The sequence below is a fragment of the Gossypium raimondii genome, chromosome 6 (genome assembly GCF_025698545.1).
Source record: "Gossypium raimondii isolate GPD5lz chromosome 6, ASM2569854v1, whole genome shotgun sequence".
NCBI lineage: Eukaryota > Viridiplantae > Streptophyta > Magnoliopsida > Malvales > Malvaceae > Gossypium > Gossypium raimondii.
Genome location: NC_068570.1, coordinates 53483983 through 53508193, shown reverse-complemented (window position 1 = coordinate 53508193; position 24211 = coordinate 53483983). Strand labels below are relative to the sequence as shown.

Genomic DNA, 24211 nt, shown 5'->3' with positions numbered 1-24211 from the left:
TAGCTAAAGGTATTAAATAGCTATAGAATTTTAAATTGGAGGTCCTTATATAGTAAATAGACCATTAAAATGCTTAGTGGTTAAGCATGAATAGTCATCATTGGAAATTTCATGAAACATTAAGGTTAATTTTGGAAATTATCAATTAAAGTGACATTAAATAAAATAAAATTATATTATCATCATCTACCACCAAATAATAAAAAGAGAGAAAACCTAGTCATGGAAGCTTGAGATATTAGCAAGCTTGTCTTGCTTAATTAGGTATGTATTCTTGTCCCTTTTAATGATTTATATGTTTCGATATTGTAATAGCTTAATCTAGCTAACTCGGGATTAAATTACAAATTTGTTAAAGTATTAGGGTTTTTCCATTGATGATTATGCTTCAATTTTGAAGTTTTATGATAGAAAATGAAAGGTTGTTGTTAGATAAACAACTTTTATAAAGAGAATTTTGATGAAATTATCTATTTGGGATTAAATTGAAAAAGATGATAAATTTATGGTAAAATTGTGAAATTGTGAATTATTTGGGTTGCTATTAATATGTATAAAAATTGATTAGGCTTGAGTAAAGATTAAATTGCATAGAAGTTATTTTCCAAGCCTAGAGACTAAATTGTAATAACTTAAAAGTATAGGGGTAAAATAGTAATTTGGCAAAAAAAGTGTGTTGGACTAAATTGAATATGAATTATGTGTGTTGGACTAAATTGAATATGAATTATATTGAATTGAGTTATATTCATTCATATAGATCCGGTTAGACCTAGTACGGAGTTAGATCGCGGCAAAGGAAAACTATCGGATTAGTCACATTCGCATCTACATAAACTCGTCGAGGTAAGTTCGTGTAATTAAATTGTACATTAATATGTGTTAAATTAAATTATTGTTTGTCAATTGTACAATTTTCATGAATAAATACCGGTTGTATATTCGATGATTATCAAGTCCCATTTGAACCTTATGAAATTCGTAGGATACAAATGACATGTCATTAGGGTTACCGATTTGGTTTGGGTCCTGCATGTGTTGCGGACACACCACAGCTCTTATGAGCTTCTCGATACTTAGCTCGCATGACCTTCCCGTTATTCAGCTCGTATGAGCTTCCCGTTATTCAGCTCGAAAGAGCTTACTGTTTACAGCTCGTATGAGCGTACATGAATGTGAAATGACGAATTATAGTTTAGTACACCTCTCGTGTACTACCCATGTATCCAACGATATTTTAAATGGTTCAACGGGCACATTTTTGTTATGAAATCATATGAGTTTGATATGAACTATTACCGGTATATACGTGAAATACATGAAATATGATTATTTGATGAATTCAACCATGTGTGTTGGATTTTATCTGTGATTTTCATGGCTAATATGTTGGTGATCATGTGTTTAGGCTTTTGGCCAAATTGATTGAGATTTTCTATGTTTACTTACTTATTTTATGGAAATATGGTAAGTTAAATTCTGTATTATACGAACTTACTAAGCTTAAATGTTTATTCTGTGTTATTTTCCATGTTTTATAGTAATTCGGAATCTCATTCGGGTTGAAAGCTGGTCGGAGCTATTTTAAACTATCCATCAGCTCTTTTGGTACTTTCAGTAAATTAATTCCAGTTATAATGGAATGTATAGGTTAATTTGGCCAATGTTGGCATATAAGGGTTTTGTTGAGACTAGCCACTTGAATGGCTTGTGGTCGGTATACTTTGATGCATATAAAAAAGTGACTTTGTCATGCTTGATGTGTGATTGATATGTTACAAATGGAAGAAAGTAAAATGGAGTTTGAATATGCATACATGAATTTGGTCATTTAGGCAAATTGGATATTTGGTTGGCATGTTATTAATTTGTCATTTGAGGTGCCTAAGGGTATATTGGTTGTATGTTGTGATAATACATGTTTAAGACTTAATTTTAGATTTATTTGAACGCCTTGTTATGGCTTGTTGATATGCAAATTGTTGTGTTTAGGTTGGTACAAAATTGGGTGAGAAATGTGGCTTGGAAATGACCTATTTTCGTCCACACAGGCAGAGACACGGGCCTGTGTCTCAGCCGTGTGTGACACACAGCCAGGTGACACGGCCGTGTGTCCCCTGTATCTTTTAAATTGTGCAAGTCAGTATGCTCACACGGCCTAGCACACAGGTGTATGGTTTGGCTGTGTGGCCCAAGTCAGAGAGTTACACGGGTAGGGCACGAGCTGGGAAACGGCTGTGTGTCCCTATTTTGAATGCCCACACGACCTGAGACACGGGCACGTCTCCTGATCGTGTGGGTCACACGTCCTGACCACACGGCCGTGTGTCCCCTGCAACTTTGAAAATTTTCAAAATTTTCTAAAAAATTCTTTGAGTACCTGATCTAGTCCCTACTTGCTTCTAAAGTATATTTTGGGTCTCGAGGGCTCGAATAAGGGACAATATGTTTAATTTTGATTGGTATCTGACATGAATGTTATATGATATTAAATTTCTGATTATTTGAATATTAAACTTCGGTAATGCTCTGCAACCCTGTTCCGATGATGGATATGGGTTAGGGGTGTTACACGATCATGTGGTGCCGACAGTCCCAATTTTCGCCTTTCGCCGTTCGTTGTTTCCTCTGGTTTTCGTTACACGCCTAGTTATTTTTTATGCTGATTTAACAAACACAATTCCAACACCCACGCTTGCAGAAATATTTCCTAAAGCCCACTGTATGTTGAATAAGTAAATGCTAAAACAATCCTCACCTACAAAAGGTCATTAACGATCAAAACTAAACTAAAGAATGCGCTAGAACCATCCATCTTACACAAAACCAGAAAAATAAATAACTTAATATGGGAAAAATAAAAAGAAAAGAACGTGAATGATATTTACACAAAGATGAACCCTCTAGCTCTCGTCCAAAATGCACAACACAAGGGTTAGTAGAAAATTAGAGTCTTCATAATAAGAATTGGAAACAAAGTAGAGACGAGAGGGAATTTTTGCTGAGATCAAAATAGAGAAAAGAAGAAGGAAGATTTTGGGAAAAGAAAACTTCAGATTAATTTCAAGAACACCAGAAAACTAACGTGAAAAACAAAATCTGGGAAAAAGTGTGGACGGTTGCAGAAGAGGAATTTTGTAGGGGAAATAATTTTAATAATAATTTTTTCAAGCCACCCATATCCCCACTAACTCCCACTAAATCGAATGAGTAATCATTATCAAAATTTCCCCTTTGAAACAAAAATAATTTTCACTTGCGCACAACAAGATTCAAACTCGAAACCCTTGGGTAACCTGAAGCCTTACTACTGAACTAGCAAACTCATTCTTAACATCACTTGAGCACAAATAATATATAAGCTACAAGTTCAAAGATAGGGGTTTAGGCAAAAATTCAAGGGAAAAGATTAGAACCCAAAACCTCACACACACTACTCACATCTCTCAACCACTGAACTAGATTAATTCACTTGATAAAATTTTCACAATCTTAACTCAAAAATCAGGGCATAACCGATCTTGGTTTCACAAACCCAATTTCTTCTAACCCGATTTTTGGGATGTGACAAGTTTGTTTTTCTAGTTGAAATAAACTTCTACAATTCAACAAGCGTTCTACCTTCTCTCTCTATAAATAGATGGCACTAGTAAGGCTATTAACACAACTTTCATCTATAGTTATTCTGCCCAAAAATGGAGACTTTTTATTCTCAAAAAATTCATACTGAAAATCTTAACTATAGTGATAATTCTTAAAATGGGAATATATGAGAATTGAATTGTTTTTAAACTTTAGATCAAAATGAATAAATTTAAGTTTTAGATTTAAAATTTAATCTACCTCATTAAAATAAAGGGCACAACACCTAATTTTCTTCTTTTTTTCTCCATGTAATACACGTTTTAGGAACAAAAATATTTCGATAATATTTTACTTTCAATTTCATTTTCTTTTGAAGAAAAAATTGGAAGCAAATTTACAACAAAACAAAAATTAAGAAATTAAGATAACCAAGATTAAACAATTTGGTTATTCAAGATTTTTTCTAAAAAAAATTGCAACGAATTTTATTGTAAAATTTTGGGTATTCGGTACTCAATTGTATTTCTTGAAAGTTTTTAAGTGCTTTTCATCAACCAAGAAAAAAAATCTCAAATAACAAAACAAAAACAAATATCAAATACCCGGATTACTTAATCTTTATAACCCTAGTTTCTTACGTTTGATCCCGTTGTAAGTCTGCTTCCAATTTTTTTGCTTCAAAAATAAATAAATAAATATGAAACTAAGAGATTACCCAATTTTTTAAGCTTAAATGTAACACCCCAAACCCGGCCTATACGTTATGGCCGTATCTTAAAGGTGACAACGCCTACTCAAATAAAAGAGAAAACAAATTATTTGCTTTCCAAAATATTGTATTATACAATGTTGATAATTTTGCAGAAAACACGTTTCAATTCTTTCTTAGAAAACTTAGTCATTGCCAAATAAGTGTTTACAAAAAACATTCACCATTCACAACCAATTTAAACCTACTTCTTAATTTTACTTATTTTATTTTGACAATCAAATATTTTATTTTTATTAGCATAAATCAGACGAATTATTTAAACCATTTAACTAATATCTGACAGAAAACCCAAAACAAAAAATAAAGTCCAAAAATTAGTTCACAAGTCCAAAAGTCCAATAATTCTAATTAATAATTAAATTAAACCATCGTATGTGAGGAAAACCCAATCTAAGTCACCAAGACGCCGCTGATCTCTAATCCTGTGAGCTACCTGAGGAGATAAAGTAAATGGGTGAGCTATGAAGCTCAGTGTGTGACTTAGCTGAAGCATAAATACGGATAATAGATCAGAATATCACAAAGAATTCTACAACAAGCAATTGAGCAAACTGAGAGTGTATGATTATGTCAATGCAATATTTTTCAGAAAAACATAATGCAGATTTTTTTTTCAAAAATTTCCTACCCAACTTCGCTACGCACCAAATAGAGTTCCCAGAACTCGTCCCTCCAAAACACACCAAAAGATAATTGTGGAAAATGCCACCAGAGTCATAAATAAACTACTAGAACAGATACATGTGATCAAGCCACCATATTTGCAATCAAGCTGCCAGAACATATATGTGAATAAACCACCAGATAGTGCAGACCATTAAACTACCAGAAATTTCTCCTTACCATATCATCCTAAACCTATGTAATGTGACATGGCATGCAAATAAAGAATCAGAACAGTAAGGATGTTGAACATGCAACCGTATATTTAATAGAAATCAGTAGTCATTGGATTCCATGCTTTGCAGAACAGAAATCAAATACATGAATTGCTTAATCTTGATAACCTTAGTTTCTTACTTTTGATCTTGTTGTAAGTTTGCTTCTATTTTTTTCCTTCAAAAAAATATAATTAAATATGAAACTAAGAGATTACCAAATTTTTTTAACCTTAAATCTTGTATTACAATGTTAAAATAAAAAAAGGGAAATATTGTGTAACACCCCAAACTTGACCTGGTCGCTGGATTCGAATGTGTGATACCATATTTATAACAACCCTCGTCCGACCCATGATCTGCCATAATTTGATATGTCAAATTAGGCTCTCTATTACACCTAATGAGCTTATTCTCTAGCAAATTATATGTTTTTTCATGTTTTTACTTAGTTTTAGTTTTTTGCTTTAATGAGTGAATTAGCGCATTTTATGCTACTTTTGAGACCTGAATTGGCCAAATGCACCATAGGGATCCTAATGGTTGATTGAGTGTTGTAGGGGCTAATTGGAGGCTCGAACATTAGCGAAAGCATCACCTATAAAGGGCTATCACAACATCGAAGCCTAGAACTCGTGATACCCCTAACAGTGCTGAATTGAAAAAGATCGAGGCATTTCATAGTGATATCTCGATATCCAAGCATGGGTATTGACCTACCGCCAAATGTAATGGTAGTTTTGGTACATTTCAGCACTTAAAAAGCTTGTTTTCTAAGCATTTTAATATATTCTATTACATTTCTGCATTTTTTAGTTTAGATTTAATTATTAGAAAAATAAGTGTTTTATGCAATAATTGATGTTAGTTTACCTATTAGGACAATATGGGCCTTAGGTAGTGCTAATCAGTCTATTTAAGTGTGTAGTGTGTGTATTTCTAAGACCAAAAGCCTAAGGAATGATACCCAAGCTTCCCGAGATGCAACACGTGAAACTAGAACTCCAAACTCAAGAAATTGGTGTCGTGTCACGACACACCCCCTATGTTGAGACATAGCCTTCCCTGTGTTGAGACACAAGCTGAATGTGGGGAGTAAGAAATGATGACGCCAGTAGTAGTATCTTGGATAATGTTCTCGGATTTTATATATTACTTGCACCCAAAGTGCCAACCATATTTTAAGCATAAAGCACACCAAAATTCGCCTATGTAAAGAGGTTCCTGTAACCCTAATAGTCAATCAATTTTAGACCTAGACATAGTTTTCTATAGTCGGAATTTTTTAGTTTTATTTTTCTATAGTTAGAATTTTTTAGTTTCTGATATGAAGACAATTACGAATAGAGATTGCTCCAGAACTTCACTTCAATATATTTATTCATTAGCATTCTCTTTACTCTTATATTTTATTCTTTTATTTATATTTCATTTATCTAGCCAATTAACGTTTGTATGAATATTGAAATAAATTATTATTCTTTATTTCATATATTGCATGTTTCAGTTATGGAACTGATTAATAGAATAAGGAATTATTTATCCAAATTAGGTGTTTATTCAAGTGTACGAAGTATATTAGGGAGTGATGCCCCTAGTAGAATAACCAGACAGGTGAGACCGAGTGGATATCTTATCGAGTATAACTTATGTCAAGCAGTGAGACTGAAAGGGTATTCGTATGCATAAGAAGAGACTAAAAAGGTGAATTAGGTGGTAATCCTTAGTGAATATGAGACCAATAGGGTATTTGTAACACCCAAAAACCAGCCTAGAAGTTTTGGCCAAACTTCGGAGGTCACATTAATCACTGAAGTGATCGTAGAAAAATTAAAAATTTACCATTAGAAAATATTACAGTATTTAAGTTACATAAAATTCTCAGTTATAAAATCCTGATATTTCAAAAGAAAATATAGTTCCAATGACACTTACGTACGTAAAACACAAAATTCAGTACCACAGTTTTCAAAACAATACTTATAATTCAAAGTGTTTAATTATAAACTCAGAAATTATTAAAAATACTATTAAAGCATATTTTTAACCGTGACTGTCTAAGACCTCCACATACCGAGTCCAGCGTCAGAATTTAAAAATGTACTTACAAGGGCAAAGGTTACGGAGGTGAGCTATACGAGCTCGGTGTGAGTTCAAAATGTATCTAACAACAGAATTACAAATCAGAAACCAAACAGTTGTTCAATAACGAGAAGTACTTACAGAGATACGTAGAAACAGAAAGCAAACTCGAAACCAACGTCCCAAACAAATGTAACGACCAAAGCACACCAAATCACACACAAAATACTCAACAGATAAACTCGTCAATAGGTTGATACAAAAATACTTATCATCACAATCCAAAATGACAGTACACTAACACCTCAATGCCCATAGAATCAGTCATAAATGTTATGACGAACTGACAGATTACAGATAAGCAACTCACATCCAGATGCATATGAATGTAGTCAAGTATTAAAAACCCACCCATCTAGCCAAAACACTTCACCGTCCCCTGATCACACCCCAAAAGAGCTTTTTAAGCTCATCCAACCAAACACACCTTATAGGACCTCGAAAGGCCCATCCAACACTACACACCATGTATGTGGTATAAGCCACTCATATAACAATACGCAGCAAAGATGACGTATATACAGTATAGAGCATTGCGGTAACCCATTGTACATATATATACATTGCAGTTTAAACTGCCAGATCAAATAATATTACGCAGCAAAGATGATGTATATGTAGTACAGTGTGGTAAACCACTGTACCAATATGTTGCAGTATAAACTGCCAGATCAGATCAGATTCAGTCTTCCTTATCTTCACAACCAACCCAAAAATTACTTTATGCAAATGCATGTATGCTTATAAGCTCATGGAACAGTGAACACATCGACAGATAGTCGACAGAAATAGACACACACACACAACTAACTGGATTCAGATTCAGATTCAGCTATCACGTTACTTAATCATTAGGTCACATCACATTAACAAGTCATTATCTCGCACAACAATCACAAATAATACATAAACCGGAGCCCAGATCGGCGTCTTGACTACCTTCACTAAAGCCTAGCCAAGGGTCTGAACGTAGAGACACATTTTCAGATTAAAAACATACACAGAACTAGAATTGGTGACTTAGGGCCACACGACCGTGTGCTCTGGCCGTGTGGAAATGCCTAGGTCGTGTGGGGGTCAACACGCCCGTACAGGAGGAGGCACACGCTCGTGTGAGCTAGGGATATGGTCGTGTGAATAGGTCGTGTAACTCTTTGTCCATTTGTGCTAAAATAGAGTACAGGGCAGACACGGTCGTGTGAGGGTCTCACACACCCATGTTCCCACCAGATATGGCCTTGTGTCCAAAACACACGCCCGTGTGGGATCCTCAAATCCCCAAATTAGTCACATGGTTGTGTGGCATAAATTCACCCAAACCCTAATTCCCAATCACACACGCTCATGTGCATAAGGGGCACAGCCGTGTGAATATCGACTAAAATCTCTAAATCGGCCACACAACCATGTGGCACCAAAATTTTGCCAAAAACCCTGATTCCTAACTGTAAACGACCTTGTGAACTTCTCATGTGTGGCCACCCGTGTGGTCACAAAACCATATTGAAAATATCCCAAAAATCATGATTTCACACTCGAAACACTTCCCATCCCTCGATAACCTAAAATCACACCAAACTGAACAAATTCTAAGCATAAAACATCAATGCAGCATCGAAAATAACCGGTTACAACACACACGTGAAATGCCAACTTTTATGGAATCGACTCAATAATTTCCAAACAAAATAGAAAATATTCGAAACCCACACCTGATTCACAATCAATGACATCCAGACACCGACTCAACAACAAATGAGCGAAGCTCTCCGAAATCCGCAAGCGAAATTGTTTCCCAAAAAAGAAAAAGAAAAAATAAAAGCCAACGAAGGAGAGGGAGAGGGAGAGGGAGAGGAGAACGTGAAAAGAAAGAAAGTAATAACAATAAATCATAATAAAAATCATAAAAATAAATGAAATAATTATTTTTAAACTTAAAACAAGTCTACTATTTAACAAAATAAAAATATTTCTCCAAAACACACACACAAAGATTCAAACACATGACCTAGAGATACACTAACACACAGCTAACCACTAGACCAATAGGCCCATTTTGACCTGTATAATTTGACCTGTATAATACTGGAATACTTACCAGTGTTTCGTTATAACATTACTATACTATAATTTGACCTGTATAATTGTGGACACCATTGATTTAATTATATATTTTTGGTGTGGTATTTATACTCTAAACAATAACACGTTTATAGGCGATCAAGTTTTTGGCATCGTTGCCAGGGATTGAAGCCTTTGGTTTTACCAACAAATTCGTAGTGAAAATTGGGTAAATCTCACAACTCTTAAAATGAGAATAATGAGAATCAAATTGTTTTTAATCTTTAGATCAAAATGAATAAATTTAACCCTTACATTTAGGATTTAATCCATCTCATTAAAATAAAGGGCACAACATCTAATCTTTTTTTTTCTCCATGTAATACAAGTTCTAGGAACAAAAAGATTTCGAGAATCTCTTACAACCAGATTTAATTTTCCTTTGAAGAAAAAAAATTTGAAAGCAATTTTACAATGGAACGGAAAGTAAGAGATTAAGATTACCAAGACGAAGCAATTTGGGTATTCAATATTTGTTTTTCTTTCCTAAAAAAAATTGCTAAGAATTTCACTTTAAAATTTTGGGTATTCGGTATTCAATTGTATTTCTTCAAAGTCATTGAGTGCTTTTCATCAACCAAGAAAAAAAAAACTAAAATAACAAAACAAAAACAAATATCAAATGCTTGAGTTGCTTAATCTTGATAACCCTAGTTTCTTACTTTCAATCCCGTTGTAAATCTACTTCTATTTTTTATTCAAAATAAATAGATAAATATGAAACTACTAGAGATACTAAAATTCATGATAAAATAAAATACAAGTGTGCAAGAGAAGTTCAATAAAAGTATACTTCTTCTGTTTAATGTTGATTTGAATAAGGTGTTTTAACCTTTCTGTATTACTTCTATTTTATTTTGATTAGAATATGGTTTTACACACCTATAAATAGACATAGTCTACTCCACTTGTAATCATTCGAATTCGACATAATGAATTATCTTCTCCTCTGCCCGTGGTTTTTTTCCCGAAATGGTTTCCACGTAAAAATCTGTGTGTCCTTTATTTTTTTTCTTTTTCTTTGCGATACATTATTATTATCAATGTTCTATTTTTTACAGAAACTAAGAGATTATCTAATTTTTAAGCTTAAAACTTGTATTACAATGTTAAACCCGACTTGGTCGCCAGATCCGAATGTGTGATACAAGATTTGTAGAAACCTTCGCCTGCCCCATGATTTGTCATAATTTAATATGTCAAATTAAGCTCTCCATTAAACTTAATGAGCTTATTCTCGAGCAAATTATATGTTTTTTTCGTGTTTTTACTTAGTTTTAGTTCTTTGCTTTAATAAGTGAATAAGTTCATTTTATGCTACTTTCAAGACCTGAATTGACCAAATGCACCATAGGGATCCTAATGGTTGATTGAGTGTTGAAGGGAGTCATTGAAGGCCCGAACATGAGCAAAAACATCACCTAGAAGAGGGTATAGCGACATTGACTCCTAGAACTCGTGATACCCTTAATAGTGCTAAATTGAAAAAGATCGAGGCACTTCATAGTGATATCGCAATATCCAAGCACGATATTAACTTACAGCCAAATGTAGTGGTAGTTTTGGTACATTTCAACAATTAAAGAGCTTGTTTTCTAGGCATTTTAATATATTTTATTACGTTTCCGCACTTCTTAGTTTAGATTTAATTATTATAAAAATAAGTGTTTTATGCAATAATTGATGTTAGTTGACCTATTAGGCCAATATGGGCCTTAGGTGGTGCTAATCAGTCTATTTGAGTGTGTAGGGTGTGTATTTCTAAGCCCAAAAGCCTGAGGAATGATACTCAAGCTTACCGAGACGCAACACGTGAAACTAGAACTCCAAACTCAAGAAATCGATGTCATGTCGCGACACACCCCCTGTGTTGAGACGCAGGCTGAACGTGGGGCGCAAGCAATGATGACATCAGCAACCATATCTTGGCAAATTTTCTTAGATTTTATTTATTACTTGCACCCAAAGTATCAAGGGTATTTTAGGCATAAAGCACACCAAAATTAGCCTATATAAAAAGGTTCCTGTAACCCTAATAGACAATCAATTTTAGACCTAGCTACATAGTTTTCTTTCTTTAGTTTTTTGTTTTATTTTTCCTGTAGTCGAAATTCTTTCTATTCCGATGTGAAGAAAACTGCGAGTGGAGATTGCTCCGTAACTGCGCTTCAATATATTTATTTATGAGCATTCTCTTTACTATTTTATTTTATTCTTTTATTTATATTTTGTTTATCTATCCAATTAACGTTTATATGAATATTGGAATAAATTATTGTGTTTTATTTCATATATTGCATGTTTTGGTTATGGAACTGATTAATCAATTAATGAATTATTTATCCAAATTTGGGTGTTTATTTAAGAGTATTGAGTATATTAGGGAGTGACGTCCCTAGTAGAATATCTAGATAGGTGAGATCGAGAGGGTATCCTGTCGAGTATAACTTGTGCCAAGCGGTGAGACCGAAAGGGTATCCGTATGCCTAAGAAGAGACAGAAAGGGTGACTTAGGTGGTAATCCTTCGTGAAGATGAGACCGAGAGGGTATTCTTAGCTAAGGGTGGTAAATAACTTAATTGAGGGTAATTAGGTACTTAATTTTTAATTAGGGATTTAATCAATGATGGGCTAGAGGCTTGTATTGTGAACACTAGGAATAGGAAATTCCATTAGGTTAGTTTAGGTTAATTAATTTAATTAGTCTAATTAATACTTTAATATGATTCACACTATTAACTTGTGACTCAATTAGATTAGTAATTATTTTCTATAATTAATTTAAAAATAAGATTCTCCAATCTGCAATCTCTTGGATACAATCCTCGGAATACTTACCAGTGTTTTGTTGTAACACTACTATACTATAATTTAACTCGTATACTTGCAGACACAACTGATTTAATTATATATTTTGGTGTGATATTTATACTCTAAACAATAACACGTTTAAAGATGGTAAAGTTTTTGGGGTCGTTGCCAAAAACTAAAACCTTTGGTTTTACCAACAAATTCGTAGTCAAATATGGGTAAATCTCACAAGTCTTAAAATGAGAATAATGAGAATCAAATTGTTTTTAATCACTAGATCAAAATGAATAAATCTGAACATTACATTTAAGATTTAATCTACCTTATCAAAGTAAAGAGCACAACATCTAATCTTCTTCTTTTTTTGCTGCATTCAATCAAGTGTTAGGAACAAAAAGATTTCGAGAATCTCTTACTTTCGTATTTAATTTTCTTTTGAAGAAAAAAATTTAAAAGTAAACTTACAAGGGAATGGAAAGTAAGAGATTAGCACTAACAAGATTAAGCAATTTGGGTATTCGATATTTGTTTTTCTTTCCTAAAAAAAATTGCAGAGAATTTCACTTTAAAATTTTGGGTATTCGGTATTCAAATATATTTCTTGAAATTCTTTAAGTGCTTTTCATCAACCAAGAAAAAAAATCTCATATAAAAAAAAAAGAAAACAAATATCAAATACCCAAATTGCTTAATCTTGATAACCCTAGTTCTTTCTTTTGACCTCGTTGGAAGTATGCTTCCATTTTTTTTTTTTTTTTTTTTTGCTTCAAAAAAACATAATTAAATATGAAACTAAGAGATGACCCAAATTTTTTAAGCTTAAAACTTGTATTTCAATGTTAAAAGAAAATAAGGTTAAATATTGTATAACACCCAAACCCAACCCGGTCGTCGGATCTGAATGTGTGATACCACATTTGTAACAACCCTTGCCCGACCTGTGATCTGCCATAATTTGATATGTCAAATCAGGCTCTCAATTACACTTAATGAGCTTATTCTCAAGCAAATTATATGTTTTTTTTGTCATGTTTTTACTTAATTTTAGTTCTTTGCTTTAATAAGTGAATTAATGCATTTTATGCTACTTTTGAGACCTGAATTGACCAAATGTGCCATAGGGATCCTAATGGTTGATTGAGAATTGTAGGGAGTCATCAAAGGCCCAAACATGAGTGGAAACATCAACTAGAAGGGAGTATCGCAACATCAAAGTCTAAAACTCGTGATACCCCTAACAGTGCTGAATTGAAGAAGATCGAGGCACTTCACAATGATATCACAATATCCAAGCATGGCTATTGACCTACTGCCAAATGTAGTGGTAGTTTTGGTACATTTCGACATTTAAAGATCTTTTTTTCTAGGCATTTTAATATATTTTATAACGTTTTCCCATTTCTTAGTTTAGATTTAATTATTAGCAAAGTAAGCGCTTTTATGCAATAATTGATGTTAGTTTACCTATTAGTCCAATACGGGACTTAGGTAGTGCTAATCAATCTATTTGAGTGTGTAGAATATGTATTTCTAAGCCCAAAAGCCTGAGGAATGATATCCAAGCTTCCTGAGATGCAACACGTGAAACCAAAAATCCAAACTAAAGAAATCGGTGTCGTGTCGTGACACACCCCCTGTGTTGAGACACAACCTTCCTTGTGTTGAGACACAGGCTAAACGTGGGGCGTAAGCAATGATGACAGCAGCAATTGTATCTTGGCAAATTTTCTCAGATTTTATTTATTACTTGCACCCAAAGTATCATAGGTATTTTAGGCATAAAGCACACAAAATTTAGCCTATATAAAGAGGTTCATATAACTCTAATAGACAATCAATTTTAGACCTAGCCACATAGTTTTCTTTGTTTAGTTTCTAGTTTTATTTTTCTATAATTGGAATTCTTTCTATTCCAATGTGAAGACAATTACAGTAGAGATTACAAACTATATTTGTTCAAATATATTTGTTAAAATGAGAACAATGAAAATTAAATTGTTTTTAAACTTTAGATCAAAATGAATAAATCTAAGTTTTAGATTTAAGATTTAATCTACCTCAATAAAATAAAGAGCAGAACATCTAATTTTCTTTTGTTTTAGGAACAAAAGATTTTGAGAATCTCTTACTTTCAGATTTCATTTTCTTTTGAAGAAAAAAAATTGGAAGCAAATGTACAACGGAATGAGAAGTAAGGGATTAAGATTACCAAGATTAAGTAATGTGGGTATTCAATATTTGTTTTTCTTTCCGATAAAATTGCAGAGAATTTCACTTTAAAATTTTGGCTATTCGATATTCAATTGTATTTCTTGAAATTCTTTGAGTGTTTTTCATGAACTAAGGAAAAAACCTCAAATAAAAAATAAAACAAATATCAAATACCCAAATTAATCTTAATAACCCTAGTTTCTTACTTTTGATACCGTTGTAAGTCTGCTTCCATTTTTTTTCTTCAAAAAAACATAATTAAATATGAAACTAGAAGACTACCCAATTTTTTTAAGCTTAAAACTTGTATTACAATATTAAGAGGGAAAAAAAAGGGGGAATATTGTATAACGCCTCAAATCTGACCTAATTGCTTGATTCAAATATATGATACCACATTTGTAACAACCTTCATTTCACAGCCACCTTAAAGTTCACGAGTTTTAGCAACCAACTTAAATGGACAAAAGCTTAAAACTTGTATTACAATGTTAAAAGAAAAAAATGGGAAATATTGTGTAACACCCCAAATCTGACCCGGTTGCTGGATCCAAATGTGTTATACCACATTTGTAACAACCCTCGATTCCGCAACCACCTTAAAGTTCACAAGTTTTAGCAGTCACCTTAAATGGACAAGATTTCGTGATTTATCGAGCAGTAGGAGACCTCCGATGATCATAAGAATGTACTCTCAAGAGTATTATTCTTTTTCAACTTCACTCAATTCAGCATCGAACCCACCAAAATTTCTTTTCAACCAATCATATATATTTGGGCTCCATAAATCGTGTTTGAAACCCTCCCTAAAAGTTGCTCGCATACATCTCTCCAATTGGTTGCGACAACTAACCCATTCACTACCGACCCATCCACCGGTAACCCGAGCTGTAACTATACATCCTCGAGTGTGATAGTACACTCGTCGCATCGAAGATGGAATGTGTGCGTCCTGGGTCTCCATCTTTCCGCCAATATGCTTACAAGTGTGGGGTCCAGTTTACACCCCCTACCCATACGTGCCACATGCAAAAATCTCTCATCTCTCATGTATGGTTCAATTAAAGACGATGGAGGAACGAGTAGATTACGAATATATGTCTTCAAAATCCGATCTTCCTACTATATATAAATATATATATACAAAATATTAAATTTCAGTATAACAACAAAATATTTAAATTAAAAAATTTCTTATCATTTGCAATTGATCGATCGAAATGTGCTTGCCATCTAAACAAATAAGAGATTTTGTCATTCCTAATTGTAATAAATCTGAAATAAATTGTAATACAAAATTAATTTAAAAAACCTTAATACAATTTTAATAAAAAAAGTTGAGAGAGGAATAAAATTGAGTGAGAATTAAGAGAGAATTTAGATAAATTTGAAAGAGAATTGAGAATGTGTGAGAGAGAGTTGAGATGAGACTAAATTGAAAAAGAATAAGAATTAGGGGTTTGTGTAGGAAAAAAAGGGGGAACGTTGTGGGGGGGTTAAACGGCCTTTGAAATAATAGTCGAGGGTAGGGGGAGCTGTTGGGATTTTGACAATTGGGGTGCGGGGTAGCCATTATGAAAAATGCTTTTAGCTAGAAGCGTTTTCAGCGGATTGGCAAGAAAGTGCGTCCAGCTTATGGAGCTAGAAACATTTTCCTACAAATCCGCTAAAAACCAGTTCAGCCGGAGGTATTTTCATTTTTTTGACTTAATCTAGTAATTTAAAAAGAAAAGGGCATTTTTCTATATTTCACCCATTAAAATGAGAGAGAAAAATATTAAATTAAATTAAATTAAAGCATTTTTGACAAAAAAAAAAAAAAAAGAGTTTGTCTAAATTGGAACAGCATTATAGGTTTGGTAAGAAATGGAAACAATTGGAACAGCATTATAGGTTTGGTAAGAAATGGAAACAAGGACAGGTTGGCCACTTTATTGAAAATGTATGGAAATATGCCACGGAACTTTTTCTTTTTCTTCTGTTTTTCCCGGAAAAGATATCTGAAGTTGATATTCAAAGTTGTTACCGCTTTCTTTTTCTTTTTGCTCGGCTTTTAGTATCAGAAGACATTGTTGCATATGCAAAGTGGCCAAAGATTTGGATTGAAAAACAATCATTTCTCAACTGAATCAAATGCAGACAACTTCAAAATCGCCTAGTCTTTCCAGGGAGTGGAACTGAACTACATCATAACAATTCAAAGGGGCAAACAACCTGGAACTATTAAAAACATATTTACAGACAGCACACAAAATTAATATCTAAGGATATCTCTTGTAAGAATAAAAGAATCAATGCTCTCTAGTGCCTATGCCTAATACATGAACACCCCCCTTTTTTCACTCGCTTGTTGAAGGAACTCCTCCAGCTCCATCATCACCAGAAGGTGCAGAGCTAGCAGGTGTCTCACTCTCTGGTCTAATCTCTTCTAGCTGCTGGAGAACCTGATGAACTTCGGGTCTTGCCGATGCCGATGGGTCCACGCAATGTAAACCCAGTTTCAAAGTGTTGAGCAACTCATCACCAATGGAAGATGCATCCCTCATTAACTCGAGATCAAACACTTCATTTGTCCACTCTTCTTTAACTATTGAGGCAACCCATTGTGGCAAATCCACTCCATTCATTGCCTCTCCGGGGGACTTCCCTGTTAGGAGTTCTAATATGATAACACCAAGGCTATAGGCATCAGTTTTTGTGTTGGCTTTCTTGAGCTTCGAAAGCTCCGGTGCTCGGTAACCTAACGCTCCTGCGGTCGCAATTACATTTGCATTTGCAGCAGCTGTCATTAGACGAGAAAGGCCAAAATCTGATATTTTAGCACTCGTGTCCTCATCAAGTAAGACATTGCTTGATGTAAGGTTCCCATGGATGATGTTTTCTTGAGTGTGAAGGTACATCAGACCTCTTGTAACACCCTTTGCTATTCTCATCCTTGTTGGCCAATCAATGGGTGTCTCAGGCCCTCGAGCTGCCACCGCGAGAATCCAGAATAGAACACATCATTAGCTGGATGAAAACTGCAATATATACTTAATTAATTAAAAAATTGTTTATTAGTTTGAATTTTACTTACCATGAAGGAATGTTGCAAGACTCCCTTTAGGCATGTAATCGAAAACAAGAAGCTTCTCTCCTTTAGGTCCTAAGTAATAAGCTCTCAAAGCCAGAAGATTGGGGTGCCGGATTTTGCCTAGCACATTGACCTCACTTTCAAATTCTTTTTGACCTTTGGTGATCTTTTCTCTCAATCTCTTCACTGCTACCTGGTTCCCATCCTCTAATGTGGCCTTATAAACAGTCCCATAGGTGCTTTTCCCCATAATCTCAGCAGTGGCACATAGAAGATCATCAGCAGTGAAAACCATGGGCCCATCAAAATGAACTAGTTTCCCCCCAGCTTCTCCACCTGCTTCAACTTCACCAGCTGAAGGTGGAATTCCCTTCTCACCTCTTGCAGCTGCTGAAGCAGCAGCAGCTCTGGTTGTTGTTTGACCCTCTTTGGCTTTTGATGTAGCCCTTCTTCTGATCAAGAAGCAAAGCAAAATCAAGCAAACAACAAGGAGAACTATAAGAAGGGCTCCTGCAGCAATTAGGATTATATCTTTGGTACTCAGTTTTCCATGTTTATGTCTTGGTTCCTCAGAGGGTGATGAAGGTAGGTTTTGGGAAGGTGCTGGTGAAGGGCATGGAGATGACCCGCTATATCCACATAACTCAAGATTCCCCACAAAAGAGCTTGAGTTGAACTTTTGGGAAAGTGGAGCTGGAACAGGACCAGAGAGGTTGTTATATGAAACATTTAAGGTGTTAAGACCTTTAAGATTTGCAATAGAAAATGGGATTTGTCCACTGAGCTTGTTCTCTGACAAATCAAGTTGAGTCAAACTGGAAATGTTCCCAACAGATGCTGGAATTGGACCACTCAATTTGTTTCTCTTCAAAACAAGAACAGAAAGGTTATGCAAACCGGAAATAGATTCTGGGATTTGGTCTTCAAGACCATTGCCTTGCAGATTTAAAACAACAAGAGAGGAAAGATTTGAGAGACTAACTGGCAAACTTCCATTGATTGCATTGTTAGAAAGGTCTAGATTTCTAAGCCTAGAAAGCCTTGCTAAGTCATTTGGTAAGGGTCCAGTAATCTGATTGTGGCTAAGAGAAACTTCTTGTAGCTCACTCAACATTCCCAAAGAAGCAGGCATGGTTCCAGAGAGGAAGTTATGGTCAAGGGTTAAGTATCGAAGTGGACAAAAGCGTTTCTTTTGGGTTGCATTTGAACCCCAAGAATCTGGGATTGAACCAGAAAGGTTGTTGTGTTGAAGGGCAAGAAAAATAAGAGAAGTAGAACGAGTGAAACTAACAGGGATCGATCCTGAAAAGGAATTGAAGCTAAGGTTGAGTCTATAAAGCTTAGTAGAGTTCACAAGACTCTCAGGGATTACCCCAGTGAGTGAATTATTACTAAGGTCAAGAGTTTGAAGCAAAGGGCATGAACCTAATGTAGCAGGGACCGAGCCTGAAAGCCTATTATTGAAAAGTTGAACACCTCTAAGATCAGGAATAATGCCTAATGCACGAGGGATAGAGCCTTCAATGAGATTATCATGGAGGCTAAGCTTACGAAGAGCTTGAAGCTGACCAATTTTCTCAGTGATTCTTCCACCTAATCCTTTCCATGGAAGTTGAATAACAATGACTTGACCTCGAGCACACTTGATACCAGCCCAACCACCAGAACAAGCACCATAGCCACTATCGTTCCAGCTTTTCAAGAACCCTTTGGGATCAATTAGCTCTTGCTTAAACGCTTGAAGTGCATGGAAATCCGCTGCCGTGACAACAACACCATCCCAACCCCCCTTATCACTGGAGACCGGTTGAATGAAGAAACAAACAAGAAAGAAAATGTGGGTAAAAAGAGAAATACCCTTCCATTTCTCCTTTGTATAATGTGAGCAACAATCTTGTTTTTGCGTTGCCATTAAGGAATGAGTGGCAAAGGAAGAAGAAGAAGAAAGAAAGAAAGAAAGAGAGGGAATTATTAAGCAAAGGTGGTAGGCATGGAGGAGGGAATGAAACAGGGGAAATAGGTGAAGTTAGGGGTTTTGTAGTAGAAGAAAGGAACGAAAAAGAGTTTCCAAGAGGTGGGGTTTTTTTTTACTGTGAAAACACCACGTGAAGATCTGTGAAAGAAGAATCTTTTGGTATTGGGACAAAAATAAAAATAAAAATAAAAATAAAAATAGGAGACAAAATGTCTGATGAATGTAATAAGGGAGCAGAGGCTCTTTAAGCCTAACGGCTAGTTTCTTTTCTTATGTTTTGGTTTCCCATTTCTCAATGTTTTTTTTCAATACGTTTTGAACACAGTTGAAGTACGTGGGTTGTTTTATTGCTCTTACCGCTCCTTCTAACGGCTATCTTTCTTTTTTTTTTTTTGAAACCGGTCCTACACAACGGACACCTGACATTGGATTATAATTCTATTTTGGTCTTCTTCAATACTAACAAACATGGATGCATTAATTAATATTAATTATATTTTTTGCTAAATTTTATTTTTACAGAAAAGAAAATTCTAACTTTACCATGGTTATGATGTTGCATCCAACAATAATAATAACATTATCTTTTAAATTTGAAAATATATTGGATGAATTGATTTGTGTGTTAAAATTTGGAGGGAGGTGAGGATTTTGAGGAAGTGACTTTTGTTTGATACGAGGTTACGATATTGATTAAGATTTGATCTATTATGTTTATATGAGGGGTTCCGTATTTAATGTAAGAACTATTGAATTTGAAGTCGACTTATGTGAGGAAAAGGACACCCATCACCATTTTTTCGGTTTTGAAGTTAAAAGTAGAGAAAGTCCAACACAACTTTTAGACTTGTCCTTAACTTATCGTCCTCCTCCGTTCTTTTTTAGGGTTTTTCCTTTTTTTCTTTTCAAAAAAAAACCTTGTAAATAGGGGAGGACCTTTCAGTTATAAAACAATATCGTGGAAAGTACATTCTATGTGTGCTTTTTTTTTGGTAAACTAAAATTTCAAAAATAAATTATATAAACAATTAAAAGGTTTAAAATTAAAAATACAAATAATTTTAAATACTTTTAAAAATATAAGTTTTCTAAAAGTTCAAAAGTGTGTTATTTATTCCATGGATGATAACAATATCTCTCTAAACTTTAAGTTTTGTTCGGTCCATATTATATCAAATTTCAACAATTTTTATTTTACATCAAATTAATTATGTGTCAAAATATTTTTATGTAAATTTAATTATCATATTAATATAAAATGATTTTTAAATAATGATATAAATTTTACTCAATTCAAACTAAATTAATTATAAAGTATATAAAATATTAGTATAAAATAAATTTATTATTAATGATGATTATACTTTCGTTTCTTTTTTTGTTTTGTTTTGTTTTTGCTCCAAGAAGAACCATAAAGCATTACTAAACAAAAGATCTCACTACATAATAATCCTAGCCATCTCAACACGTACAATGGGAGGTACGAAGTTAAAAAAAAAATTTGAGTCGAAATTAAATTGTAATTTTACGATAATAAAATTGTAATTTTATAATTTTAATAGTTTATATATTTATAATTTTAAAAATTAAATTAATTTTTTATTATTTTTAGAGGAGTTAAAGTATAATTTTGCCTTTATTAATTTTTAAAATTTTAAATAGTCTAAACAAAAAATTTTCTATTTTTAAGGATACCAAAGTCTCTGTCAGCCTCCCTAACTAGGGCAAAATAAAGAACTAGAAGATAAAGATCCACATAAAAGGGATTTACAAAACCGCTCTACAAACCTAACGAGCATGTCTGCATATCGATTACCCTCCTTAAACGTGTGCTTCAATTGATAGTGATGAAAGCCATCAAGGAATGTCCTGCAATCATGTCTCAGAGTATGGAGTAATGGGTTAGTCAACTTATGAATACGAATTAAGCTTGTAACTGAATAAGCATCAAATTCAACAATAATATGAGAGACGTTATTATCCCTTACAAGAATAAGAATATCTCTTATGCCCCAGAACATGGGATTTGCTTATATGCTCCAGCAATCCAATCCCCATTATTGTCCTGAATAATCATTCCCTTTCCAACTTTCTCCGGATTACTTAAAGTAGAGTCATGCATATTCAATTTAAGCCGTTAAAGGCAGTAGAACAATAATGGGAATTGAATTGTTGGAAACATAGTATTATCCCTAATCTCTATGTGTTCCACCTATTACCTTGCTCATTTTTATAAACAAATATTTTTATTAATTTCAATACCCACTAATCTCTATACTAATAAAAAAACTTAAATAAGGAAAGTTTTGACATTGAGAATCTCTATTTTACCTTTTAAAAAATGTCTGTTTTTAGATATGAAAATTTATTTTAAAAAAAAGTCACACATAACCACACAATTTAATGAATTAGAAAAGAAGAAAACAACTAATGCAAAGCCCCGATTGAAAAAAAAAAAACAAAATTATTCGATTTGAATATCATGTGTTGGCCTGATAGTCAGGGTGTTCATTGCCCCAGGTGTAGTTTGAGTTCGAGTCGCGCTAGTCACGTTACTATTGGGACTTTACCCTCCTCTTATAATTCACCAAAAAATTCATTCGATTTAAGAAAATGTTTAAAATCAACCATATGCCTAAAGAAAGAAAAAATGAAAAAAAAATCACATTTGCATACCATGTTAATCACATATTCTTTCAAAACTTTTCTTTTTCGATTCTCTCTAAGTGTTTTAAATAGTTTTGTAAATAAAACATTCTTAATGAGATTGTAACACCTCAAAAATCATAAGGCTAGAATTAATAAAACATTTAAGAAAGAAGCCTTAGTCTAGGGTAAATTCTCTAGAGAGCCAAAGTTCAAGACCTACTCTTTTCATTTTTCAACAACTATCAAACAAACACAAATTGGTACATATATTAAATGTGGTAGCGAATAACTAAGTATGGGCGTAACGCTTCTAATTTCCTCATTGTGTCTATGTTTGATTCACACTAAAACTACTCCCCCACTTTTTATTTTTCAATGTCAGCAAAGAAGAGTATTTTACCATTTACCCCTTAAATTTTTAAACCCTAACAATTTAATCCATTTTCCTAATTACATGTGCATTTCTACTCCTTTTCAACCCTAATTAGAATTTCTCTTTTCTCCTCTTTAAATGCATCTTTTTCTATTATTCCCTCATTTCTTTTTCATAAAAATCTTCATCTTCTTTTGCTGAAAATTTTAATTTGATCCCAAGTTTGAAACGAGTCCCGTTTAATCCGTTCTTCGTATTGATTTCTCTTTTTTTTTCAATGTCAGCAAAAAGGGGTATTTTACCATTCAACCCCTTAAATTTCTTAAACCCTAATATTTAATCCATTTTCCTAATTACATGTGGATTTCTACTTCTTTTCAACCCAAATTAGAAATTCTTTTTTCTCTTCTTTAAATACCTCTTTTTCTGTTATTCCCTCATTTCCTTTTCATAAAAATCTTCATATTCTTTTGTTGAAAATTTTAATTTGATCCCTAGTTTGAAACCAAGTCCCATTCAATTTGTTCCTCGTATCGATTTCTCTTTTTTTTAATGTAGACAAAAATGAGTATTTTACCATTCAACCCTTTAAATTTCTGAAACCCTAACCATTTAATCCATTTTCTTAATTACATGTGGATTTTTACTTCTTTCCAACCTTAATTAAAATTTCTCTTTTCTCTTATTTAAATACATCTTTTTGTTATTCCCTTATTTCCTTTTCATAAAATCTTCAACTTCTTTTGCTGGAAATTTTAATTTGATCTCGAGTTTGAAATTGAGTCCCGTTCAATCTGTTCCTTGTATCGATTTATCGTAATGTCATCAATCTCGTTTCTTACGTGCCAAGATCGGTAAGCATTATTGTTTCTAATTTGTGGAACCCTAGAATTCTTCAATAACACCGTTCTTAACAATATTTCAAACCAATTTTGAATCTTTTACAAGTTTTCCAAAAAATCTTGATAATTTCGATAAATCTTAAACATCGATATTAATTCTTGCATATTTTTTTATCGAAAAACCCATTGTAGGTGTCTCGAGCCAGACTTGGACGTGAGGATCATCGTGCGAAACCCTTAAAGTCATGTGTGTGTTCTTTTATGAGAAAATCGAGGCAAAACCGAACCTAGCCCAGACCACACGGGCGTGTTGGCCGCCAGTGAGGACTACACAGCCCCATACACGACAATGTCACCCTTGAAAATCTAGAATGTTTGACTTTCACATGGCCTAAGACCCCCCACACGGCTTGCCACACGGTCGTGTCTTGTAAGTTAATTTTGCAATTTTCACACAGCCTAGCCACATAGTTGTATACCCCTTCCACAAGATCCAAGGCTTCCTACATGATCTAGTCATACAGCCGTGTGTCCCCTGTAACTTAGAAATTATAGTTTTGACCCAAAATGTTATGTGTTGGTCAAATTAATCCCTAAATAGGTTCCAAATTATTTTTAGTGAATTAAATTATGCGAATAGGTCCCTAATGATATGAGACATGCTAGAATCCATGATTGATCGATTTAATGTGGTATTTATTTATATTTATGAATATTTGCATGAATTATGAATAGTATATATTACCTTTGTACATATATACTTGCGATCGTATGAATGA

General features: G+C 33.7%; 1 protein-coding gene across 1 annotated transcript; it reads right to left on the bottom strand.

Moving 5' to 3' along the window:
- Positions 1-16622: 16622 nt before the first annotated feature.
- Positions 16623-19728, bottom strand: LOC105774050 (probable leucine-rich repeat receptor-like protein kinase IMK3). Its single transcript, XM_012596364.2, has 2 exons — positions 17597-19728; positions 16623-17491 (listed from the first exon to the last, which is right to left on the bottom strand). The coding sequence occupies exons 1-2, from the start codon at positions 19503-19505 to the stop codon at positions 16860-16862; spliced, it is 2541 nt and encodes an 846-aa protein (XP_012451818.1). The 5' UTR covers positions 19506-19728; the 3' UTR covers positions 16623-16859.
- Between the last annotated feature and the right edge of the window lie 4483 nt (positions 19729-24211).